A 23,876-nucleotide genomic window follows, 5' to 3' on the forward strand; every position below is an offset into this window, starting at 1 on the left:
AGTGTGGGCGGAATACTTGCCCCGCCACGCTTGCGTTTGCAGTAGTATGGTCCCCCGCTTTGACTATATAGCTGTGTAGAGTAGAGTGAGCCTAGTTGCGCTACTGACATCACACTGACGTAGAGACTCTGCCTAGACGAACAACGCACGAATCGTCAGGAGATTGCTCAGTAGAAGAATATGTCGTTTCTTGATGAACTTTTACCATGCACTGCTCAATGCAGCAGCAAAAACGAGTCTCAGGCCACGGTATGGTCCCGCTCCGCGGACAAAGAGACTCTTTCATCCGCCGACAGCCTTGGAGGGCCTTCCCCATGGGGAAACGGCGCGTATTTGTCGACGAGGTAGTACATGTCCTCGTAGGCACTGGTAGCAAGTCAGCCCGCGAGCACGATATTCCGCAACGAGACACCTTCCTCTGCCGCACCGCCTTGCCCTCGCCCCGATGATTGACGGAATAAATCACGTTGTAGTAAACGCAATACATCCGATTCCGATCGTCCCACTCCTCGACCGGCTCGCTCGGCCCCATATACCGCAAATACGTCCGCGTATACACCTCCGCATGAATCTTGTTATACGCACACCTCCACCCCCCCACCTCCATCTCATGATGCGCATACAGACTCGCCCCATCAAACACATACACCCCGCCCCCCACCGCCGTCCCCACATTCCCCTCCCACAAATCCCCATGCACCAAACACGGCCTGATGCCCCCCCGCGCCCCCCGCGCCTCCCGCTCCACCGCCCCCACCAGCCTCGGCACCACCATCCCCTCCACGCGCCTCCACACGCGCTCCAACCCCTCCCACCGCCCGTTCGCCGCCGCGTCCAGCCGCACCGCGTGCGCCAGCATCTCCCCGAAGCAGGCCGCCCAGCTCGCGTGCCACCCGCGCACCGCCTGCGCCGTGCGGCCCTGGCACGTCGTCGCGTGGAAGCCGAATTGCCCTGTTGGGGACGCGCTGGTGCGGTGGAGGGAGGAGAGTTGGGCGCAGAGCTGGTCCGGGTCCGGGGGGAGGAGGTGCGGGTTCGGTTGGAGGGGGATGAATTGGGTGAGGAGGAAGTAGTAGGTGGTGGGGGTGGTCGTGCTCTTGTTGGTGGTAGTGGTGCTCTTGGTGGTGGTGCTGCTGCTGCTGAACTCGCCCCAGGAGTGAGGTGCTGGGACGAAGTCGGGGGCGGCGGCGTAGAGGGCCGACATGGCGTGGTATTCGCCTTCGATGAGGGCACGGCCGCCCGCGCCGTCGTCGCCGTCGTCGTCGTCGCCGCTCGCGCATTTGAGGAAGTAGCGCTGTGTGGAGCCCGAGGGGAACTCGACGTGCAGGCAGGCGGTCGTGGTCCAGGCTGAGGTTCCGGATGGCGTGGCGGAGAGGAGCTTCGTTCCGGCGGGGAATTTGGCGAGGATGGCCTCCGCGTCGATGGGGAATCCTATAGGCGGGGGAAGCGGGTGGTCTGGAGGGGCTCGGTGGAGTAGCTCGGGTGCTGTTGCGCTCATGGTGGGTGATCGAAGGCGGTGCGTGGTTTCTGAGGGTGTCTGTTCTCTGGTGCTTTGAATCAACCGTGCTGCTGGTAGTTTGCTCACACTCACCGAAACAGCAGGAAGCCGGTGTGTTGCTCAACAGCAGCTGAGCTATTCGGGGATCCAGTGTAGAGCCAAGACGCTCAGTCAGAGCGGGGTTGGACCTTTGGCGCCAACCTTGTTGCACTAGTTCCCGAGACACTGCGGAGAAATCATCTACCTTGATCAAGCATTCCAAGCTCTGTCAGTGCTAAAACGTCGTTAACCAACGACTTGATATATGCACGCACGCAGGCTAGGTAACGGTCGACAAATGCATGTGATGAAACGCCAAGTAACACGCACAAGAAACTATATATTTGGCACTTCGTTGTGAATTCGGGAGTTTCGTCTAGAACTTCAACGGAATACATGGCCTACTTGGGCATCATCGCACTGTCTCTGCTAGCTGTGAAGTTGCTTCGCGACTCAGTCATTCAGACTCGACATCTTCGACGTCATTGACCTCCGTGGTCCCTAGATGGAATATCTTCTCAAGAAGAAATCTCGCTTCCGTTCCTTCCTCGGATCCTACAGATCATCGGGCACAGCTGAGGGTGTGGCGTAGCTGGGTTGTGCATCACTCGACGCTTGACCCTCGGGTGAGCCGGATCCGGCACTGGGTGGTGTTGATGTTGAAGGAGTCCCCTGAATCACCGCTGATGGGCTGGTGGATAACGTCCCCCTCTCACGCGTCATTACATACACACACACACAAGTATCTGGCAAATCATATTTCGTACGCACTCTAAAAGTCACACGTAATTCATCCCACGTGCCACCACACCTACACCAGCTGCCCGGCAACCTTCATCGGATGCGCCTCGGTATTGAAAACCCACTGGTTCTTCCCCCCAGGACCGCCAAAGACTTGCCACTCGGCCTCGTCCGCAAAAATCATGTACGCATACTTCATGACCTCGGCGAACAAGAAGCTCTCCTGATTGTCGTTGGCCGTCCCGCCACCAGCCACGTTGACGTCCTCCACGGCCGAGAAGCCGCTGCCGCGCCTCGCCGTCGCGTTGATGTTGACAATCGCCTCCCACGCCCATTCGCGGTAGCGCGGGTCCCGCGTCTGGCGGAAGGCGTAGTAATAGCTCTCGAGCACCTCGGGGCGGAGGTCGTACGAGGACGTCACGATCCAGAAGCCGTGTTCGTTGTAGAAAGACAGCTGATCATCCGGCACATTGGACTCATTCCACGAGAAGGTTTCGGGGCCGATGCCCGTGGCGGTTGACGTGTACGTGTTGCGGCAGCCGGCGACGAGTTCGAGGCCGAAGTCGATGTAGTCTTGGCGGCCGAGCACGTTGCCGCCAAGGATGAAGTTGCCGCCATCGAAGCAGGTGAGGTGCTGCGAGAGGTTCACCGTGGATTGGCCGTCGAAAGCGGCGAGGTAGGTGAGGTCCGGCCGCGACGAGGGGTGCGAGGCGAGGTGCTCGATGGACGAGTCTACGGCAAGGATCCAGCTGGTAGGCAGAGAGAAATAAAAAGTCAGTTGCTGTTTTCGTTCATTTCATGCTCGGCGCCATCCATGTACATACCGGTCCTTGTATTCACCAAAGCGCTCCGGGTCGTACATGTACATTTTGATGAGGTACTCGTAGAAAGAGTCATCGCCGCCGTTCCAGCCGCCCGAGGCATCCGTAAAACTGCCATCATCGATGGCAATGTTGGTTCCAACGAGACCAGGCCACGGCTCGTTGTACGCAGGCTGCGGGTTCAGCAAGTACGATTCAGCCTTTTGGGCCAGCTGGGCGTATTCGTCGTCGCCCAAGAGGTCGGACAAGCGCGTCCATTCGAGCACAAGCGTGCCCACGGTTGCGAGGCCATTCGTCTGCGCGCCGTCGTTGCTCATGTCGTCGAGCCAGAGGTTGTTATATGGAACGCCCGACTGCGTGTCGAAGGCGTATTTGAGCGTGTCGGCTAGCGTCTTGGACTGGGCGAGCAGAGCGACGACTTGGGAAGTCTTGTGCTGTCAGCTCAACGTCGCAAAGCACAAGACATGCGGTGCACTCACATCGCTCGCAAGGTCTGAAAGAGGCCCGGTCAACAAATCGTAGGCAGAGAGCATGCCGCCGAGGTAGCGGATGGTGGTTTCAAACAGGCTGACCACGTCTGAGGTGGTGGTGAAGTCAATGGTGGGGATAAAAGCGAGGATTTGATCCACCACCTCCTTGTCCTTCATGATCAGCGCGGTGCTGAGGGCATCGACAGCGCTCGCACCCCAGCCGTTTCTACAGGCGCGTCAGAAGACGCCATCTCGTCGACGTTTCGAGAAGACTTACCTGCTATCCCCGAAGCCATTGGAGACGGGATGGAGCTCATCATGCGGGAACGCATACGTGTAGTAACCATTCCAGGCAAAGTTGAAAGCATCCTTGACTGCATCGGCTTTGCCCGCATAGGTGTCCTCGGCCCTGATTTGGAAGTGATGGGCTTGACGGGGCAAGGCGACTGCGGCGAGCAACTGTGGGGCCAGCAGAAGCAGGAAGCGAGAAAGAGAAGGCGCCATGGCGGGGTTCGAGAACCGGGGAGGGCGGTCGACAATCGGTGCTCGCGCACTCTGGTGAGATGGCTCTATGGCGGACGAACGAAGCAGGGAAGAAGGCAGAATTTAAGGAAGCGGACGGCAAAGCAGGCACATGGCCGGGTTGAGAAAGGGAGACAAAAGAAACATGGGGACTGCGGGCGTTGACCATCCACGGACCAGGCAGACGGCGGCGGGGCGCGCAGGGGAGGTTTGATTAAGCAGAAATGTTATCTCACTAGTTAGACGCGATGCTGAAGGGCTTAATAAGCGAGTAAAACTACTTAAAACTACTCCACACTCCTCGGCCAATCAGAGGCACGCCAAGCATCTTAGCGTTAATTCAGCGTAAAACCCTTAGCATCGCGTCTAAGAGCAAACGGTCGCAATTTATATATAATCTAAAGCAGTAATTTTTTCGAATTATTATAACTTTATAATAACACCCTCTATTATCTTCGTTTCTACCTATAGCGATTCCGTTAACGGTAGACTTTCGTTTCGTATATATTTTATAGCGATGCATATACTAATTTATATCGAAGTATAGTCTTAAAGACGAAAAAAAACGCGTAAAATCTAAATAACTTTAACGCGTCCGCTCGATCGCTCGTATCCACTATATAATATACTATAAGTCCCTCTATTAATACGCTAGGGTTATTCGGCCGCTAAAGAAACTCCTCGCATATAAGATTTACGCGTAGGACGTAGTAGGCGTTAGTATAGAGTCTTATCCGAAGGGGTATTAAAACGTATTTCGACGCGCCCGCTCGATACCTCGTATCTACTATATAATATACTATAAGCCCCTTCGTATATACGCTAGAATTATTCGGTCGCCTAAGAAACCCCTCGTATATAGAATTTACGCGTAGAACGTAGTAGGCGTTAGTATAGAGTCGAAGAGGTCTTAAACCACGCTAGTAAGATATACTACCCGACCCTATACACTCCCTTTAAATAGTTATTATTAGTAGAGACTCTAAACTACTCTAAACTACTCGATACTACTTACTTAAGTATTCTTCTATTTTATATAGCGGCGGCGGGGAATCTAGAGGCCCTAAACTTCTTAAAACTACTTAAAACTACTTACTTAGATATTCTTTCGTTTTTATATAGCGGCGGCGGAGATTCTAAACTACTTAATACTACTTATAACTACTTACCCGGAGTTCTCCCGTTTTTATATAGCGGCGGCGGGGAACCTAGAGGCTCTAAACTACTTAATACTACTTATAACTACTTACCCGGAGTTCTTCCGTTTTTATATAGCGGCGGCGGAGACCCTAAACTACTCGTAACTACTCGTTTACGTATATTAACGGATATCTATATAGGTATTAGTCATAGCACGCCGTAATAGGAGGAAGAAGAAGTCTAAGGAGTAACGGGTAGCTATATCTTCTATATCGTTTAAAGATAACCTTATTAGGCGCATCTAAGCTATTTCTCGCCTCGTATTAAGTATACTTCCTAATATCGTAGATGTAGCGCGTGCCGAGGCGAACGTATATCTATAAGAGGTTATTATTTATACTTATCTTATACGTATCCTCGGTAAAGATCGTAAGCTACGGCTAGAATAGGTTCGTACCCTAAGACGGTTAATATTTTACTATAGTAATACGTTACTTATTATACGTACCGGGTTTAGTAAGAGTTTAATCTTCTATATATTCTCTATTCTAACACGGTATATTACTATCTAAATTATTTCGTTAAGTAAGCTTAGGGAGGAGTAGTTAGGTAATATCCGGCGTTTTAATAGTACTCGGCCGTATCTTATCGAGTATAGATATAACGATAACGACTTAATAAGAGATATTACGGCCGGCTAATATACCTATATTCTATTAGGTCTAGAATAGACCGAGCGGAAGTAGTTTCGAGTAGTAGTAGATAAGCTTAATACGTAGCGTAAGATAGGCATAGTCGCCATTAATAAATACTATCTTATAGAGGAGTAGAAGGACTTTAAACCGGCTTTTACGTATTTAGAGAAGTTACGAGGTAGACTTTACTAAGACGTAGTATAATTTATCTATTTTACTACGTTAACCGATGCCGCGAAGCTAACTATCTTATACGAGATAGAATTTCGTGCTATAGATTCTAAAATATACTAGACTAAGGTTATTAGGACATTTATTAACCGTTTAGATATATCGATCTACGTTAGGCTAATCCCGGTTAGAACGATTAGATTATTTACGTCGTTATACTTCTTACTAGACTAGAGTATCGCTAATAGCGAATATACGCCGTTAGCTATACTAAAGACTATCGTATTCGTCGATAGACTTACCTTCGTTAGCTAGGCGGTAATCTTCCTTCGATAAGCTCTACGCTCTAAAAATTAGTACTATTCGAGTTCGGGGGGGTATTACGATATTTATAATATCGTCTAGGAGTTTACTTCTAAGGTATCCGACTAGAATCGTATCTCCCGATACGAAGAGTTCTATAAACCCGACTCGACTACCCGGATAATAGTCGCAACGATATTCCTTAGTATAGAGGTTAATATTCTAGATATCGAACGTATTATCGTATACGGTTTCCCTATTAGTATAAGTATTAGTAGCCTCTAGTAGAGGTTAGATCGTAGTAGCCGAGAAGAGGGTCGATCTAGTATTAGTATTATTCTATTACTATATTAGATATTCGATTCTAAAGGGCGAGATAATCCTAATATTACTAAGGGGTCTAATAAGTAACGGACGCCCGCGAGACGCTATTAAAGGAACCTCCTACCGGCTAATCGTAGGCGTATACGGAGTTAGTTATAGTATAGTTTTACCCCCGGTAATATTACCGATACCTCTATCTTAGTAGCATCGGATTTTTCGGATAGATCTAACGTGTCTAATAGAGACGGGGGTGCGGTAGTATTAACTTAACTAGTTATAATAGTGCGGTTCTAGACTATAGTAGAGACGAAATAACGAGCCGCGTTATCCGCCGAATAGAAGCACCTAGTAAATAGGCTATACTATAGATAAGCAATTATAGCGTATTTAGGTAAGATAAAATTACCTCGCGGTATACCTATTACTACTATCCCGCTAGAGAGGTATTATAGTGCCTATAATCCTTCGTTATACCCCGTACTTATTAAGGCACCCAGGCCCGAGAAACGTATTCGGGCCCTAAAGGTAAATACTCGCGCGGGATTCGCCTTACGTTTAATTAATAAATAGGCGATAGTCTAGTACGAGAAGCTATACCTTAATTCTCGATTTCCGCTTCCGGTAGTAGTCTATATAGATAATATATATCGCTAGGGATTAGCGTCTATATATACCGGAAAGAAGCCGGCTAGCTACTAGAATTCGCTAATCCTTAAGACCATCGAGGAGAGTATCTCTTTCCTTCTAGAGTAGCCGTATCGCGATAATACTAGTATATCGCTATTAGAGCTACTACGGTTAGCTATCGGGAAAGTAGACTATAAATTTACCTAGCGGAGGGAAGGAAAAGCTCGAGATATAATATAGGCTACGGGCTAAGATTCTTATAGATCTTAAGACGGGGTCTAATAGGCTATATATACGGCCTAAGATAGATTAGCCGCCGAGTTTCGAGTAAAGAATAATAGGCTGGCTATATTAGTAGTAAAGAGAAAGGCCGTAAAGGCTACGGTAGCGTAGTTATCGTCTAATATTCGTAACTAGGTAGAGGGTTTCGTTTATAGGCCTTATTAAGTACTTAATCCACCCCCCGTTAGCGTAAGCGATAATATTATACGGCTTAGACGGTAATTAGAGCGTATTCGGTCGTAGTCGGTAGAGATATATTAACCCGAGTCTATATCTCGATCGGAAGCAACTACTATATAGATAGTAGACTCGTAAAATACGGTGCTAGACTCTTAGCTAGGGGCGGCTACTATATAAATAGTAGACTCGTAGAATACGGTGCCGGACTCTTAGCTAGAAACGGCTACTATATAGATAGTAAACTCGTAAGATATAGTATAGGACTCCTAGTTAGAGGCGGCTATAGTTTAGATAGTAGACTCGTAAGATATAGTACTAGATATCTAGCCGCTAGATACGATAGTTATATCTAAATCCTATAGACGCCGTAGAACGGCGTCGGATACTTCGACTCTATCGAATCGTCTATCGAAATAAAGACGTCTAGTAATACCATCTTAAAGGCCGTTATTAGTAAGAAATAGAAATATAGGGGGTCTTAGACTAATATTTTTACTAAGCTCGTTACGCGGTCGTATACGGCGGGCAACGTCGAAAGAGAAGAAGAATTTTAAGATAGCTTAGTTCTATATAGTATAGTTTATTCTCTAGCGTTAGGTAGTATTAATCGGGATACTAAACTACTTAAAACTACTTAGCTCGGAATCTCCGGTTTTTATATAGAGAACGGTAGGGATACTAAACTACTTAAAACTACTTAGCTCGGAATCTCCGGTTTTATATAATAGACGGTAGGGATATAAAACTACTTAATACTACTTAGTTTAGATTCTCGAGTATACGGACTAGGCTATAGGATATAAGACTACTTAAAACTACTTAGCCTAGATTCTTCTATATTTAGTAGCTAGGACTCCAATACTAACCTTCTCGAGTACTTTAAGAAGGAGAGCGGTAACCCCTATACTTTATATCGTATAGAAACCCTATACGTAGACGACGGAGAAGTAAGACTACTTAAAACTACTTAACCGAGTTTCTCCGGTATTTATATAGGAGAGTATAGAGAAGTAAAACTACTTAGAACTACTTAGCTAGATTTCTCTATAGGAGGTATAGACGAGAGATATAACTTTAGAACTAAATTTTTACTTTAACTATAGGAGGTATAGACGAGAGATATAACTTTAGAATTAAATTTTTACTTTAATTATAGGAGGTATAGACGAGAGACATAGTATTAGAGCTAAATTTATATTACGCGGGGTCGGGGGGCACTCTTCGGAGTTTCTCGCGGCGAGGCGGATAAGATACGGCGGCTATAGGCTCGACGGCGTAGAAGGTAGTTAGGAGATAGTACTACGGTATATAGGCCTAGCGAGATAGAGAAGGGCGGCCTAGCGAGATAGAGAAGATACGGCGGCCGTAGACTCGACGGCGTAGAAGGTAGTTAGAAGGTAGTACTATAGTATATAGGCCTAGCGAGGTAGAGGAGGGCGGCCTAGCGAGATAGAGAAGGTACGGCGGCCGTAGGCTCGACGGCGTAGAAGATAGTTAAAAGGTAGTACTACGGTATATAGATCTAGCGAGGCAGAGAAGGGCGGCCTAGCGAGATAGAGAAGGGCGGCCTAGCGAGGTAGAGAAGGTACGGCGGCCGTAGACTCGACGGCGTAGAAGGTAGTTAGAAGATAATACTACGGCGTATAGGCCTAGCGAGATAGAGAAGAGGCGGCCGTAGAGGTAGTACTACGGCGTATAGACCTAGCGAGGTAGAGAAGGGCGGCTATAGAGATAGTACTACGGCGTATAGACCTAGCGAGGCAGAGAAGAGCGGCCGTAGAGGTAGTACTACGGCGTATAGACCTAGTAAGGTAGAGAAGGGCGGCCTAGCGAGATAGAGGAGAGACGGCCGTAGATTTAATAGCGTAGAAGGTCGTAAGAAGGTAGTATTATAGTACGTAGGCCCGGTAAGGTAGAAGAGGGGCGTAGGCCTAGCGAGGTAGAGAAGAAACGACGGCTACCTATAGTTCGTCGAGTTTAACGCCTTCGATAACGGCGGGTATTATTAGTAAGATCCGGCTTTAGCGGGTATACCGCGTAGATTCTTAGAAGACGAAGGGCGAGACGACGTAGCTAAGAATACTATAGATAAATACTTAGACGCGATAGAAGACTACTAGAAAGAATTATCGGGGCGGCTAAACTAGTAGAACGAAGCGCGCTCGCGAAGCTACGCGGAGCCTAAAAGTACTCCTCTAGAGTTCGTAATTATTTAGGGTATTAGTATAGGTATCGGTAAAATAGTATAGAATTACGCTAACGCGATTAGAATATATATAGACTACTTAAACCTACTTAGCTAATAAAGAGACTAGAACGGGCCGGCGGATCTACGGCTAATCCTATAATAGTAATATAAGCTTATAGGAGAAATATCTTAACTTACTTATCTCTTCTTTTCCTCTTCTTTTCCTCTCCTCTAGACTAACTATCGTAGTAGTAGTAGTAGTAACCGTAGTAGTAGCAGCCGCAATAATAATAATAACGATAATAATAACGATAATAATAATAATAATACTACTACTATATCCCCCCCTCCCGCCCGTTAGGTGCTAGCGCACCCACCTTACGTTATATCTAATTAGGGTATAACGGAGAAGGCCGCCGGGCTACTTCTCCCCGATACCCTACGCTTTAGCGTAGAGAGGCGCCCGCTCTCGTAAGATTCTATTCTTTATAGTAGCTTAGCTTAAGTATTAACTAGCACACGTAGAAGATCTTATTAATATAGACTATAGCGCCTAGCCGCCGCGCCCGCGCCCGCGCTCTCGGGGTTAGTAAATCCTACCGCCTTCCGCTCCCGCTTTCGCTTCTACTCCTACTCCCGCGTCCTCGCTCTCGCCCTCGCCCGCGCCCTCGCTCTCGCCCGCGCCCGCTTCCTCGCCCGCGTCCGCGCCCTCGCCCTCGCCCGCTACCTCCTCTAATAGGGTAAGCCCCCTCGGGGGTTTAGGCGACGATTACAACGTCGCTATAGCCGACGTCGACGCTACCGCCGCCGCTATTCTTCCTCCCCCCGCGCTACCGCTATCCCCTCCTCCTCCTTAGTAATAGTAGTAGTAGTAGGAGTAGTAGTAGTAATAGTAATAGTAGTAGTAATAGTAATAGTAGTAGTATATATTACCCCCGGCTTAGGCAACTAACGTAGCGACGTAGACTCTTCCGTAAATCCTATTACTAGATATTTATATAGATATTAGCTAACGTTTAATATAGTACTATTCCCTTAGCGGGCGTACCGGCTAGCGTCGCTTAGTAGTCTATTAATTTAGTAGACTAGCCTCGTATCTAGTTTATAGCGCCTACTAGCGGTAGAAAGATTAATATACTCTACGTACCGTCTACGTCTAATAAGTAGTAGTCTAGCTTACGGGTTAAGGAAGCGGCCTCGGCTCGTCTAAGCTAAAATAAACTCCGTAATACGGACTATATTAGCCGCATTATAGAGACGATACTAGGGGAGCGGCGACTAGGCGAGAATCGCTACTTAAACTACTAGTTAAATAGCTAGAAATACTAGGTATATACCCGCGAGGGTGCCTAGCGGGTAAAGTACCCCGGCGACGCTTATACGCGGTATCGTAATCGCCCCGTTATTAGCGGGTGTAATTACTCGCGCCGGCGAAAGAATCGTCTAAGGAGAAGAAGCTCTTCTAGCCCCCCCCGAAACCTCTAGCTAAAAGGCGGAGGACCGCCTCCGAGCGCTAGCGGGGCGAGTATACCGGTCTAAGTCTACGGCGTATATTAGTAGTTTAAGTTAGAGAAGAATAGAATCGAGGTTATATAGCGCAGCTACTAATACTCTTATAGCTAGATAGCCTTTTACGAGTAAGCTTCGCGTCCCGTATATAACCGTATTATTCGGGAATCTCTATATAGTAAGGTAACCCCTTCGCTACTATAGCTATAGACCTCGCGGGCGGTTATATTATCCGGATAGAGCTCTATAGTAAGGGAAGTTCTAGCTATAAGATTATCGGTAGCGGTATTATATATACCTAGTCTAGAACGATAGATTTAGTAGCGGATTTAGTAGCGGATTTAGTAGTAGATTCGACGAAGGTTTTAGTAGCGAAGGCGGCGATAATAATAACGATAATAATAATAAATAAATCCCTTTTAAAGCTTAGCATGTGCGTAACTATAATATATAACATTAATAATACTAAAATATAGATATAAGGAGATAAATATACTAACGATACGTATACCGGAGAAACTAAACTACTTAGAACTACTTATACGTAAAATCGTACTATAGGCTAGGTAATCCCTATAACGAATATCGCGATATACGTATTCCCCGTATAAGTAGTATTAAGGAGTTTTAAGTAGTTAATCGCTATCGGTTAAATCTAACGCCTCGATCTCGTACGGGTTAATCGCTAGATTATTAATAGTGTCGACTATCTCGTCTAAATCTACTAGTATACTAGAGGCTTCGTCGCTAGATAATAAAGGCGGTACGTTATTAAGCGAATCTAAGTACTCGATATAGAACCGGTTAAACCTCTTAACCTTTAATCGTAGCTACTATATATCTAATAGAAAGATATTCTCTATATTAAATATCGTAGGGACGCTCTCTAGCTCCGTTAATATACGGGGCTAGGCTAAGCCGTTATCGAATAGTTTCCGTGCGAGTAGAAGTATATTCGAACGAGCTAATACGGTCGTATACGCGTTAGAAGTCTATTCGCCAACTATCTCTTCTAGTATAGCCTTAAGTCCTCGTGCCTAGGTATTAGAGAGGTAAACCCGGTTAAAAATAATATCCTCGTCGTATATCGAGTTCTTTAAGCACTTTATCTCGTTATAATAAGAATAGTTAAGATACTTAAGCCTAAGATCGATAGGCTTCCACGTATTAGCCCTACTAACCTAATTAACGAGTCTAAATAATAATATAGCATACTATAGTTCCGGCTAGTAGATAGATAGTAAGAGAAGCTATCGATAGTATATTATCTCGTACCCGTAGTTATGTTATAATATACTAAAGAACATTACTATTAACGGGTTAACTAGATATTATAGTAGCCTAATATCGGTATACTTTATAGTATATCGAACGGCTAATAATAGTTTAACCTCGCGGAGGAATCGATATAGCGTACGATAGCTAGTATCTTTATAAGACCTACCGCTCTAAGCGTTACCTATAAAGGTAGTAAGTCGGACGTCCTCTACTAGTATAAGAAACTAGTCCGGCGATAGTCGTAAGAGCGCTTTATCGATAATCTTATAGCGACTAAGATTCGTAGTTAACTAACCCCTCTACCGTATAGTATTATAGAATAATACCACCGTCCGACCCGTAAATTCTTAAGTAAGAAGAGGCTTAAGCTAGTAATACTTAATATTATCTCGGCTATACCGGCTGCGATCCTATAGGGTAATATTAGATATAATATAATAAACCGTCTTCTCGCCGTAGCTAAGGGAGTTCTAATATATCTAAACGATCGTATTAACGATATTTATCTAAATATAGAACTACGAGGGAACACTAAGCAGCTATCTACGGCGATAATATAGAAACTTAGAATAATACTAGCCTTTCTTCGTCCTCCGTATTAGCTATAATATAAGCTAATCGCCGTATACTAACTAAAGACGCTACCCGAAGTCGGTATTTAGATCTAGACCGAGTTAGTCTAGAAATAAGCTATCGTAAACCCTATAAGTCCCTTTAATAGTACCTTTATTTTCGTATACTACCCCGAACTACTAGAATAACGTCTTATAAGTGCTTAACTTACGAATATATAGTATTATTAGATATTAAACTAAACGATTCTTACGAAACACCGTTTAAACGGTATTTAGGTAAAGCCTCGTAACCGCGTCTACGATTAGATTCTTCGTAATCTACTCGCTAATATAGTTATTATAACCTAAGATACTAGATAAGGAGAGGATGTTATTTACTTAAAGCTCGATAGTAGAATTATATATAGCCTATATAAGACCGGTATCTAGTAGACTAGAATAGAGAATAATAGCCGAGGTAGTAAGAGAACGTATTTCTATCTTATTACTAAGGACCTCGTCGCGTTTCGTACTAAGAAAGTTTATATTATCGTAGATAATCGTTATCTATTAAGAAGTAGCGAGTAGCTTAAGCTACGTCTATACGGTATAATATAAGTCGAGTCGTTCGTTTAGTCTCCGCTACTACTATATAAAAACGAGGGAACTCCGGGTAAGTAGTTACGAGTAGTATTAAGTAGTTTAGGGTCTCCGCTATTACTATATAAAAACGGGGGAACTCCGGGTAAGTAGTTACGAGTAGTATTAAGTAGTTTAGAGTAGTTTTAGGTAGTATAATTAAATATAACGTATCCTCGTATAGTCTACTATACTATCTACTAAGCGCTTAGCGGTATAATATCTATAATATATATTTAAATCGCCTAGCACCTAAATAACCCGTTATTTCGTACTAGACGTAAGGAGGTAGGCATCTAGCGCACTTAAAAGGAAATTCGAGTTCTTTCGCTACCTTAAGTAATAGATTATACTTATAATAGCGAATATATATCGGTTAATCGCCGTTATCTTTCGATTACCCTTATAGATATAGCTCGACCGATGGGCACGTGGATTTCCGAGAACGCGAGAGAGTAGACTATACTATAAAGGGGCTTAAGATTTAATAATAGTAACGGCCTCTTTAACGTTTAGACCTTTAATATCTTACGTATAATTAAATTAGCTAAAGTAAGGCGGGTATTACACGCTATATAGATATACGTAGCTAATAAGAGTATTAAGCTCGCGGTAGTATCTCTTCTTACTAGTAGGTATAATTCGGTCTATAATAGAATACTCTAAGATTATACGCATCGCGTTCTATCGTTATTATAAGGAGCGATATCTTATATTCTTAAGCTCGACGCCGTAGGTAACCTAAGCAATTATAAAGGTATTAAATAAGAAATCGACACGACGTATCGTATCTACGACTTATTAGAGCCTCTATCTATTAGCGCGGGATATTTATAGTTGGCTAGAAGGTCCGTTAACATCTATTAAATCGCTAATACTATCGCCGTTATTACGAGGGTCCTCCTATATACTACGAACGATAGGCGAGCTTTAGAGGGGTATTATAAGAGGGCTATTAGGGCGGCTACTAGGGAGGCTAGTTAAGGGGCTCGACGATATTATTTCTATTCGCTCGGCGGCGTTTAAATTAACCTATAGAGGTAGATTAGTAGCCCCTCTATTACCTAAATATATTTATAGGGTGGTAGAACCTCGTTATAGGTGTAAAGTATAGCGTTAAAGATGGGTGTTATAGTCGTTACGTAACGTAAATCGGCGCACTGTAAAGTTGCGACCGTTTGCTCTTAGACCCTCCGGCGGCGGAGGGTGCCCTGCGTTGTGATTGGCTGAGAAGATTGGAGTAGTATTGAGTAGTTTTAAATACGGAGCTAAACCTAATTGGGACGTGACTTGGCGGGTCCCACTGCCGCCTGGGAGGGTTTGACTTGTGAGATAACAGAAATGCAGTCTTCCGGGAACCAGGGGGCCACCCATGACCTAGGCGGGTGACGTGCCTATCAGGTGTGCAGACCGGGGTGAGCTCCTGGGACGCGGTCGGCGCAGAAGCACGCGCCGCAGATCAGCATGGTGTTCTCGCCCCGGCTCGTTGGCGCACGCGGTAGATGTTGATCAACAGACTCGAGCAGTGGCTTCTGCGTGGCGCTCTCGAGTGCCGACGGCTTGACGCCTTTGCGCCGCGTGTGCTCCTGACTCTGGGGAAGCGGCAGGGGTCCGGCTTTGGGCGAGAGGGGGTGGGTGGAGAGGTCGCGGCCGGGATGGCGGCGGCTGCGGGCTGCGGGTGCTGGTTCCGCATGAGCTGCCAGCTAGCGTGAGGGGCTTGCATTGTTGACTCCGGCCCGAGCGGGCGCTGATTGCGTTGGCGCAGGTAGCCTGCGCCGTGTTTGGCGGTGAGGCTTCGACGTTTGTGAGGGCGAACTCGAGGCTGGTGAGAGACTGTGTCTTGTTGGGCGCGTGCGCGGAGGATCGATGGGCGGGCGGGCGGGCGGGGTTAGGCTCGATCAAGCAGGTGCCGAGCGCGCCCGTCCCCGGAAATCCTTCTCGCCATCCGCACTTGCCCATCTCTCATCTCCCTCCATCTCCCGCCGTCGCTCTGCGATCGTCAGGAACACAACCACGGTCGACTCTGGACTCTGCTGCAGCATCCATGACGGCATTATTGAATCCTGCGCAGCCCCCTACGCCTTAGGCTCCGCCGGCCCACGCTTATCCCCGACTGGCTTCCGGTGCAATTTCGCGACCAGTTCCCCTCGGCGAATGACCATTTCGCATCACTTCTCACTGAAGCATTGTTGCTTTCGCTTCAAGCTACCCGCTTCTGTGCCGGCAACTTCGGCCTGGCAACCTGCATCCCAAAAATAGATGCACAGTTGGCAAACTTTCCTCCCGAGCGGCTGCGACTTCATGCGTCCGATACCGCATGCGGTCGAATCGACGCGCAATCACGTGATGCTCAATGCCCTTCTGGAACACTGCGAGAATCCAACATGACAGTCTCGGGTGACGTCAGTCTGTTGTCCAGAATCACCTTCTGGCCGCACACATCCCTTGCTCGCGTGCTTGTCCCGTCGTGGCGGAAAATCACCACGTGTTGAGAAACCTTCTCCATCAAGGGAGAATGTTGAACGTGGGAGATTTTTGAGTGCATCCGCGGTCCATGTGCTGAAAAGGTCATCAAAACTGTCGAAAATCGAGGGCCTTGCCTTCCATGGTTCATGGAAGACCCTGCTCCACAAATAACACTACTCTCCTTACAATGCCACCAATACCCATTCCACGCGCCTAACCTCCGCTCAGAAGCATAGAGCCTGAGACGCATGCGCTTAGCTCATGCCGGTTGACACCGGAAGGATGCAGCCCATGTACTGTCTTGCCTTCTCGACGTCGTACAAGCGACAGTAGTCTCGCTAGTAACAACTGCTGTGCAATGCCAGCGCAGAATGATTCCCGTTCCGTTCGCACCTCGTGCGGTTCATGCGCCCACTCCGCTGACACAAACCAACCGCCTTCCCAGCTGGTCTTTCACGAGAGTTCAAAGCAGCACAGAAGACCCCACGAGCCGGGGACGTGGGTATAGTCTTACGGAATATACGCCATGTGGCGCTCATGATCGGCTAAGGCTGGCTCCACGCTTTCACGGCATGCATGCAGGTCTCAGCGCCGTACTCTATTAACACATACATCACGTACGACACCGATCACATTGATTTCTTCTTCCTTATCTCCCCTTACGGAAAGCGGTCCGGAAGTCTTCTCCTTGCTTTCCCCCCTCCCGACGCAGTTCCGGCAACAAGCTTCACGAGGTTACACAGCTCGCCCCACTTCTTCTTCTTCTTCTCTCCGCCGACTACAACGAAAAGAAGGGAAAAAAAACAGCACCGAATCAGATTCCCGCATTTCAAGAAACCGCCAAAGAAACCACATGCAGAATCTCGATATATTCTTGGCCGCCATAAATTTGACCCCCCCTATCCGCATTTTGACGCCCCCCCTGGGAAACCTACTTTTTCTCCGACGCTCACCTCAAATTTACATGCAAAATAGTAGGCAAACTCGGAGAACTCGCTGGCATCCTATACCTATATTACTACCTACCGTTCTTACCACTTACCGCGGCGCCTGACCACCTACTAACTACTAGCCTTACCGGCTAAGATACGTCCTCGTAGGTAACGATTACTCGAGGTATAAGGTACTTATCCGCCGGCCCGCCCCTGGGGGGTGGTAGGTGAGGTCGGTGGCCGGTAGGTGGTGAGGCTAGTGGGTGAGGCTGGTGGGTGAGGCCGGTGGGTGAGACCGGTGGGTGAGGCTAGTGGGTGGTGAGGCCGGTGGCCGGTGGGTGGTGAGGCTGGTGGGTGGTGACTGGTGATGCTGGTAGCCGGTGAGGCTGGTAGCCGGTAAGGCTGGCATACGGGATGCTAGCGAGCTCTCCGAGTTTGCCTACTATTTTACATATAAATTCAAGGTGAGCGACGGAGAAAAAGTAGTTTTCCCAGGGGGGGGTCAAATTTATGGCGGCCATATTCTTTAGTTCTAGTAGCCAGAGAATCTAGCAACCCTCCCCACGTACACACAAGCCATTCTGCGCAGAGTCCCCGTCCCCCTTCGCCGCACCCACCAAACCCATCTCTCTACCCAATTCCACCAAAAAAACTTCCCTTCTCCCCAATCCTACCAAACCTCTCTTCCCAATCCCATCCCAGCAAGCCTCATCCCACCCATCTCCCTCCTCAACCAACCAACCAACCAACCAACCAAAAAAAATCAATCCTGCCCAAAGAACCCCTCCCCCCTCAGCTCCTCCCCTTTACCCGCGCGCGACCGAATGATCTCCATCAGCCGCCACGGCACGTCGAGGCGGTCCATGACGACCTCGACGACCTGCAGGCGCTCGGGGTCGCGCAGCTCGGGGTCGGCGAGGGCGGCGACGAGCTCGTGCTTGCTGGCGCAGCGGCGGTAGCACGTGTCCGGGCTGGGGTGCTGGAAGAGCGGGAGGAGGTGCTGGTAGGAGAGGCGGTTGACGTCGTTGTAGGCTGTTTGTGGTGGTATCAGTCTCGGTTCGGTGGGTGGGTGGGTATGTAGGGTGTGCAGGGGGAATGTGGGTTGGGGGGTGGGGGGTGGGGTTTTTTTTTGGTGGGGGGGGACTTACAGTAGTTTGCGCCGTGGATGATGCGCTCGATCGTGTACCCCTTGTTGTTGATGATGAAGACGATGGGCTTGGTGCCCTGCTGGACCATGGTGCCCAGCTCCTGCACCGTCAGGCCGAGGCTGCCGTCGCCGACGAACAGCAGCGTCCGGCCGCGCGCGAACCGCGCGTCGGGCGCGCCTGCGCGCTGCTTGGCCGCGGCCATCTCCTCGAGCGCGAGCTCCGACCCCAGCGCCGCGGGGACGGACCACCCGATGGAGCCGTAGTAGGTTTGGGCGACGAACCTGGTGTTTTGTCAAGAAGAGCGATTAGCACACCACACACCACGATCCCCATGTCCAACTGAGAAGAAAGAAAAAGAGGGGGAAAAAAAGGGGGAGGTGTGTATCGCCAGCACCAACACGACGCTCAATGATCAAACCCACGCACTCACCTCACATTCCGCACAGGAAACTTCGCGTCCGCCAACCCAAACGTGCTCGTCCCCGTATCCGGAATCACCACGTCGCCCTCCCTCAAAAACCCGTCCGCGATCGTCCGCCACACCCACTCGTGCGTGATCGTCTGCTCGGGGAAAGCCTGATACGCGCAGTTGCGCGGATGCGCGGGGTGGTCCGGACAGTCCTCCAGGCGCGGCAGCGCCGGCATCTCCCTCGGCGGCCAATTCCCGTCATCGGGCTCTGATCCGCCGCCGGCCGCGCGCTCCGCCAGCTCCGCCAGCAGCGGCTTCATGTACGTGCCCGCGAACGTCGTCTCGCCTTTGATCCGCACGTCGAACGGATTCACGACCGCCGCGTTGCCCAGATCGATGGGCCGCGTGAAGGCGCCGGTGTTGGTGTCGCACGGGAGGTCGCCGAGGACGAGGACGGCGTCGCGGGCGGCGAGGGCGTCGGCGACGCCCGGCGCGGCGAGCGCGCCGTTGAGCGTGCCGACGAAGAGGGGGTCGCACTCGTCGACGATGCACTTGCCCATGTTGGAGGCGAAGACGGGCAGGCGGAGGGCGCGGACGAGCGCGCGCGCCTCGGCGACGGCGTTGTGGCGCTGGGTGAGGCAGTCGATGTAGATGGCCGGGTGGCGGGCGGCGCGGAGGAAGGCGAGGATGGCGGAGGCGGCGGCGGATTGGGAGGGCGGCGAGATTGGGGGGGAGAGGTCGATGGGTTTGGAGAGGAGGGTGGCGGGGACGGTTTCTTGGGAGAGGTCGAGGGGGAGGAAGATGTAGACGGGGCGGGATTGGAGGAAGCATTCGCGGATGACGCGCTGGTGGTGGGTGGTGGTTTAGTACGGCTTTTTTGTGGTCCTTTCTTTTGCTGGGGCGAGAGGTACGTACGTCGATTTCTGCGGGGGCGGTGTTGATGTCGTCGAGCTCTGCTTCGGCCACCCGCGCTAGCTTCGACATCTTGCTGTAGACCTGGTCCTCCTGTCAGCACGTGAAGAGAGAAGAGGGGATCATGTCTCAGCCCGGCGTGCCTTGTGGTCGGGATCGTTGCTGATGGCGTGGTGTATCAACATGCGCTCCTGCTGCATCTTCCTCGTGGTTTGGCCGACGACGTGGATCACTTTGACCTGCTCGCTGTGTGCGCCGGCGATGCCATTGAGGGCACTGAGCTCACCTGCACCACCGTGTCAGACGAACTTGCCCCGTCTGCGAGAGAGGAAAGAAACAACTGACCGACGCCGTGAGTGGTGACGACAACACCCGGCACGCCCTTGACACGACCATAGCCGTCGGCGGCGTAGGCGGCGTTGAGCTCATTCGCATTTCCGACTACGATGCCCCGTCAGTTTTGCACGTCCTGCAACCACGGGAAGTCCGAGCTCTTGATTGACTGACCCCATCTCAGGCCTTCCACTTCGTAGATGTAATCGAGGAACTGGAGGTTAAAGTCTCCTGGAACTCCCTATGGATTTTGAATGCACGTGAGTAAGGCAAGTTTCTTGAATTTAATAAAACCCGGGAGCGGTCCACGTACGAGAATGGTATCAACACCGACTTGATGCAGCCTGCAGGATGGGTCAGTGATATGAATTTTTTTCTCGATCAATGTGCCACGCGAGCAAATGAGAACGAACCTTTCCCAAAGGTAGCGGCCAAGCGTGATTGTTGACATGTTGGGATGCGGGGTAACAAGGTAGGTTGGAGGTGTGTTGGGGAAAAGAGGCGAGTGGCTGGCTAGGCGAAAGAACAAAGAAGCGGCCAGGCCTGGAGGTTGCAAAGTAGAAGAAGTGTATGGAAAAAGGATGTGAGAACCAAAGAAAGGGATGCACAGCCAAGCAATGTAGCCGACAGGGCGCACCCGTCTATGTACATTTTGACTCGCCAGCTGGTCTTACCGAAGACCCCGCGCTCCTGTTGATTGTCGCCAACAGCCGGGCCAATCGACAGCTGCAGCGCGGCGATAGTGGCTGACCCAGTGAGGGGCATTTCTCTCGTAATGCTCGCAGAGATGCGCGTGCTCCAAAAAAGACGTGATAAACCCCGGCTATCCGCGGCCTTACGTCAGGACTGCGGGGGATCCCGCCTGCCGCCCACCCCCCACCAAAAGGTTTCAGGGTCCTCTGTATCACCGTGGCGTTCCTGCCAAGGTCGGCGAAAAATAATCATCATTTAGCTACAGCGCTATCTCCTACGACCATTCTCTTGCGTCCCCATGCTCGGGGCGAGTGACTGGGAGCAACGTGGGCTCAAACTTGCCCTCTGAAGCTCCAAATGTTCCCCCATTCACCGCTCATTCCACACGCGCTACGCTACCAAGACAGACGGGGAATACGAAACGTAAAAACCAAGGGCTTCCTGCTCACGCGCCAGCAGTGGACGGCTGCGTGGCGCCGGCCACTGACTGCTTCTTCGCCTCGTCGAAGCTGGCCAGCCTAAAGTCGTACGTCACCTCGAAGTCGGCCTTGGGATCGCCCTTCTTCTCCTTGAAGTCGATGATCAGCGAATCCTTGACCGCAAACACCGAGTCGTCCTCGAGGTGCTTGTCGTTCCTGTCGAACACCTGCGTCACGATGGGCTTGTAGCCGGGTGCCGACACCTGCAGAGCGTCAGCCACGATTCGTCCCCCCTCACGCACGCGAACAATCATCGGCTAACTGACCAGGAAGTGGATGTGCGCCGGCCGCATGGGGTGTCTGTCCAGCGCCGTGAGCAGCACACCGGCCGGGCCGTCGTACGGGATGGGGTAGGGGACGGGCCGCAGGCAGTAGAAGTCGTATTCGCCGCTCGGGCCGGTGACGAAGCGGCCGCGGAGGTTGAAGTCGGGCTGGTCCGGGTCCTGCTGCTCGTACAGGCCGTTGGGCGCCGTGTGCCACACCTCCAGCTGGGCGTTGGCGATGGGCTTGCCCGTGGTGAAGTCCATGACCCTGCCGTGCATCCAGGTGCGGTCGCCGTGCTCGCCCTCCTTGCCCTGCACGATGTTGCCGCCCATGGGGTATTGCGGCGAGTCCTTGCGGTAAAAGGGACCCAGGATGGCCGTGGCCGTGGGCGCGTCCTCCGCTTCGGCTGCCAGCTTGTACGTGATTTCGTCGACGAGGGACTCGAGGCCCAGGATGTCGCAGACGAGCTGGCCTTCGTTGCGGCGGTCGTTGGACATGCGGCCGGCTTCGTTGATCTGGCAGGGAGTCAGTTCTGCTCTGGTCTGTCGTCAGTGTCCACGTACCAGCTCCAGACCTTGCATCCACTCGTCGACGGTGAGCTCGTTCTCGCGGGCCCAGTCGTGGAGGTGCTGGATGGCGCTGCCAATGACCTGCCTTACCCGCGGCGTGGCCTTGGGACCGGTAGCGTTGATGACATTCTGGGTGAAGTTGGGGTCGAAGCGGTGGTTCGCCGGGGCGGTGCCGTTGGGAGCCATGGTGTAGCAGACGAGTGATGGGGAAGGTCTTTGTGGGATTGGACGGCGCGGTGCGGGTGGACAGCTTATATCCCAGCAGTCTCACGGCTGATTGTTAATGCTGCTCCCATGAATAGACGGCTGATCGACCCTCAGCGCGCCATCGCGGGGACGGCGCCGCGGGGCTGCCCTGCGTCGGGAGGCCGTCGGATAGCGGTTCACTTGATCGGATAGCGCACGCTGCCACTGGCGTGGTGGACTTGGGTCGGCCGAGGGGTTGACACGGAGCAGCCGGGGAACGCGACACGGAGGCACACGGCCGGGTTGTCAAGACCATCCAGCCGGCTCGGCAGGGAGCCGTCTGATATTTGACTTCCGGGACAGCGCTGCGGGACTTGAGCGGGTGCGGATGGGCTCCGTTGGCGCCTTCAGGGCCTTCAGGGCATTGAGGAATCAATTCCGCGGTGGGTGCGTGCCGTAAGATCAGCCTGCACCTGAGCGCAAAGGGAGCAGGTCGCTCTGGCCGGCCATGGATGCTCGCGATGCGCACCGTTCCCGAGTCCAATGGGCGGGGCTGCGTTTGGCCTTATGTAACGCGCCAAGCCCGTCCGCCGTGAACCCGCAACCTCACTCCAACCGCCCCAGCCCAATCGCGAGAAGCTCAGAGCACCCGACCTATCGACACAATGGCTTCCGGCTTTGGCCTCAACGGCGGTACGCCTCTTCGCCTCCCCGATTGCCCACCCGCACGGCCTGCCCCGTCCGCGCGTCGCCCCGACCAGCCCCGTTCCCGTCCCTCACGCACCTCCGTCCGACTCCATCCATCCCGCGCGCCCGCACGCCGCTCGACCCCCGCCCCGTCTTCGGCCATGATGCTGATGCGCCATCTTTCTCAATCACAGGTCCCTCCCGCTGCTTCCCCTTCTGGCAGGAAGTCCTCGCCTGCTACGTGACCAACAGCAGCGCCGAGAACAAGGACGGCAAGAGCAAGTGCCTCGCCACGCTCGACGACTACTACGAGTGCCTGCACCACAAGAAGGAGGTACGCGTCCCGACATAGATGCTCCCGGAGACGCGCGAAGCGGGACCACTGGCGACGTGCGACTGTACGACCAAGGGCTGACGAGGTGGTGGTTTGAAACGCAACAGCACGCCAAGACTTTCGCCATGCAGGCTGCCCTCCGCAGAGCTGAGGCGCAGGGCATCGGCCGCGAGGGCGAGCGTAAGCCCGAGGATGTTAAGACGCTGGGCTTGCTGCCCGGCGGTCCCGAGGAGAAGAACCTGAAGACCGGCATCATCCCCGCCAAGGGCCCGTCTCTGTACTAGAGGAAGGGGATCATGCGTGGGGGGAGGAAAGACCGAAGGCGGCGCAAGGGGAAAGATTAGAGATACAATCGAAGGCGCCGGGTACTGGGGTCCGAGTGGAGCCCTTGTGTATATGATATCCGACGGAATTCCATGACATATGGAGAGCATTTTTTCTTTTTGGTTGAACCCGCAATTCTTTTGTGGTTTTTGCTAATCCACA

The 23,876-nt window shown here is 50.9% G+C and overlaps 5 protein-coding genes across 5 annotated transcripts; 1 reads left to right on the plus strand and 4 right to left on the minus strand.

Moving 5' to 3' along the window:
* Positions 1 to 239: 239 nt before the first annotated feature.
* On the minus strand, positions 240 to 1,495 carry BKCO1_4100051 (vegetative incompatibility protein het-e-like protein; the record flags this gene model as incomplete). Its single annotated transcript, XM_020275814.1, has 2 exons — positions 240 to 366; positions 486 to 1,495. 2 exons carry the CDS (start codon positions 1,493 to 1,495, stop codon positions 240 to 242), a joined length of 1,137 nt encoding a protein of 378 aa, XP_020128328.1.
* A 594-nt stretch (positions 1,496 to 2,089) lies between these two features.
* BKCO1_4100052 (glycoside hydrolase family 47 protein) lies at positions 2,090 to 4,070 on the minus strand (the record flags this gene model as incomplete). The annotated part of the gene is made up of 5 exons (XM_020275815.1): positions 2,090 to 2,306; positions 2,350 to 3,024; positions 3,100 to 3,524; positions 3,576 to 3,792; positions 3,844 to 4,070. The coding sequence occupies 5 exons, from the start codon at positions 4,068 to 4,070 to the stop codon at positions 2,090 to 2,092; spliced, it is 1,761 nt and encodes a 586-aa protein (XP_020128327.1).
* A 14,069-nt stretch (positions 4,071 to 18,139) lies between these two features.
* On the minus strand, positions 18,140 to 20,629 carry BKCO1_4100053 (pyruvate decarboxylase; the record flags this gene model as incomplete). The annotated part of the gene is made up of 9 exons (XM_020275816.1): positions 18,140 to 18,408; positions 18,525 to 18,805; positions 18,955 to 19,778; positions 19,849 to 19,929; positions 19,989 to 20,131; positions 20,191 to 20,286; positions 20,353 to 20,419; positions 20,492 to 20,522; positions 20,592 to 20,629. The coding sequence occupies 9 exons, from the start codon at positions 20,627 to 20,629 to the stop codon at positions 18,140 to 18,142; spliced, it is 1,830 nt and encodes a 609-aa protein (XP_020128326.1).
* Positions 20,630 to 21,316: 687 nt separating this feature from the next.
* Positions 21,317 to 22,369, minus strand: BKCO1_4100054 (catechol dioxygenase; the record flags this gene model as incomplete). Its single annotated transcript, XM_020275817.1, has 3 exons — positions 21,317 to 21,553; positions 21,617 to 22,129; positions 22,178 to 22,369. The coding sequence occupies 3 exons, from the start codon at positions 22,367 to 22,369 to the stop codon at positions 21,317 to 21,319; spliced, it is 942 nt and encodes a 313-aa protein (XP_020128325.1).
* A 665-nt stretch (positions 22,370 to 23,034) lies between these two features.
* On the plus strand, positions 23,035 to 23,674 carry BKCO1_4100055 (nadh:ubiquinone oxidoreductase subunit; the record flags this gene model as incomplete). The annotated part of the gene is made up of 3 exons (XM_020275818.1): positions 23,035 to 23,062; positions 23,131 to 23,390; positions 23,498 to 23,674. The coding sequence occupies 3 exons, from the start codon at positions 23,035 to 23,037 to the stop codon at positions 23,672 to 23,674; spliced, it is 465 nt and encodes a 154-aa protein (XP_020128324.1).
* Between the last annotated feature and the right edge of the window lie 202 nt (positions 23,675 to 23,876).

The sequence above is a fragment of the Diplodia corticola genome, assembly GCF_001883845.1.
Source record: "Diplodia corticola strain CBS 112549 chromosome Unknown scaffold41, whole genome shotgun sequence".
Lineage (NCBI taxonomy): Eukaryota > Fungi > Ascomycota > Dothideomycetes > Botryosphaeriales > Botryosphaeriaceae > Diplodia > Diplodia corticola.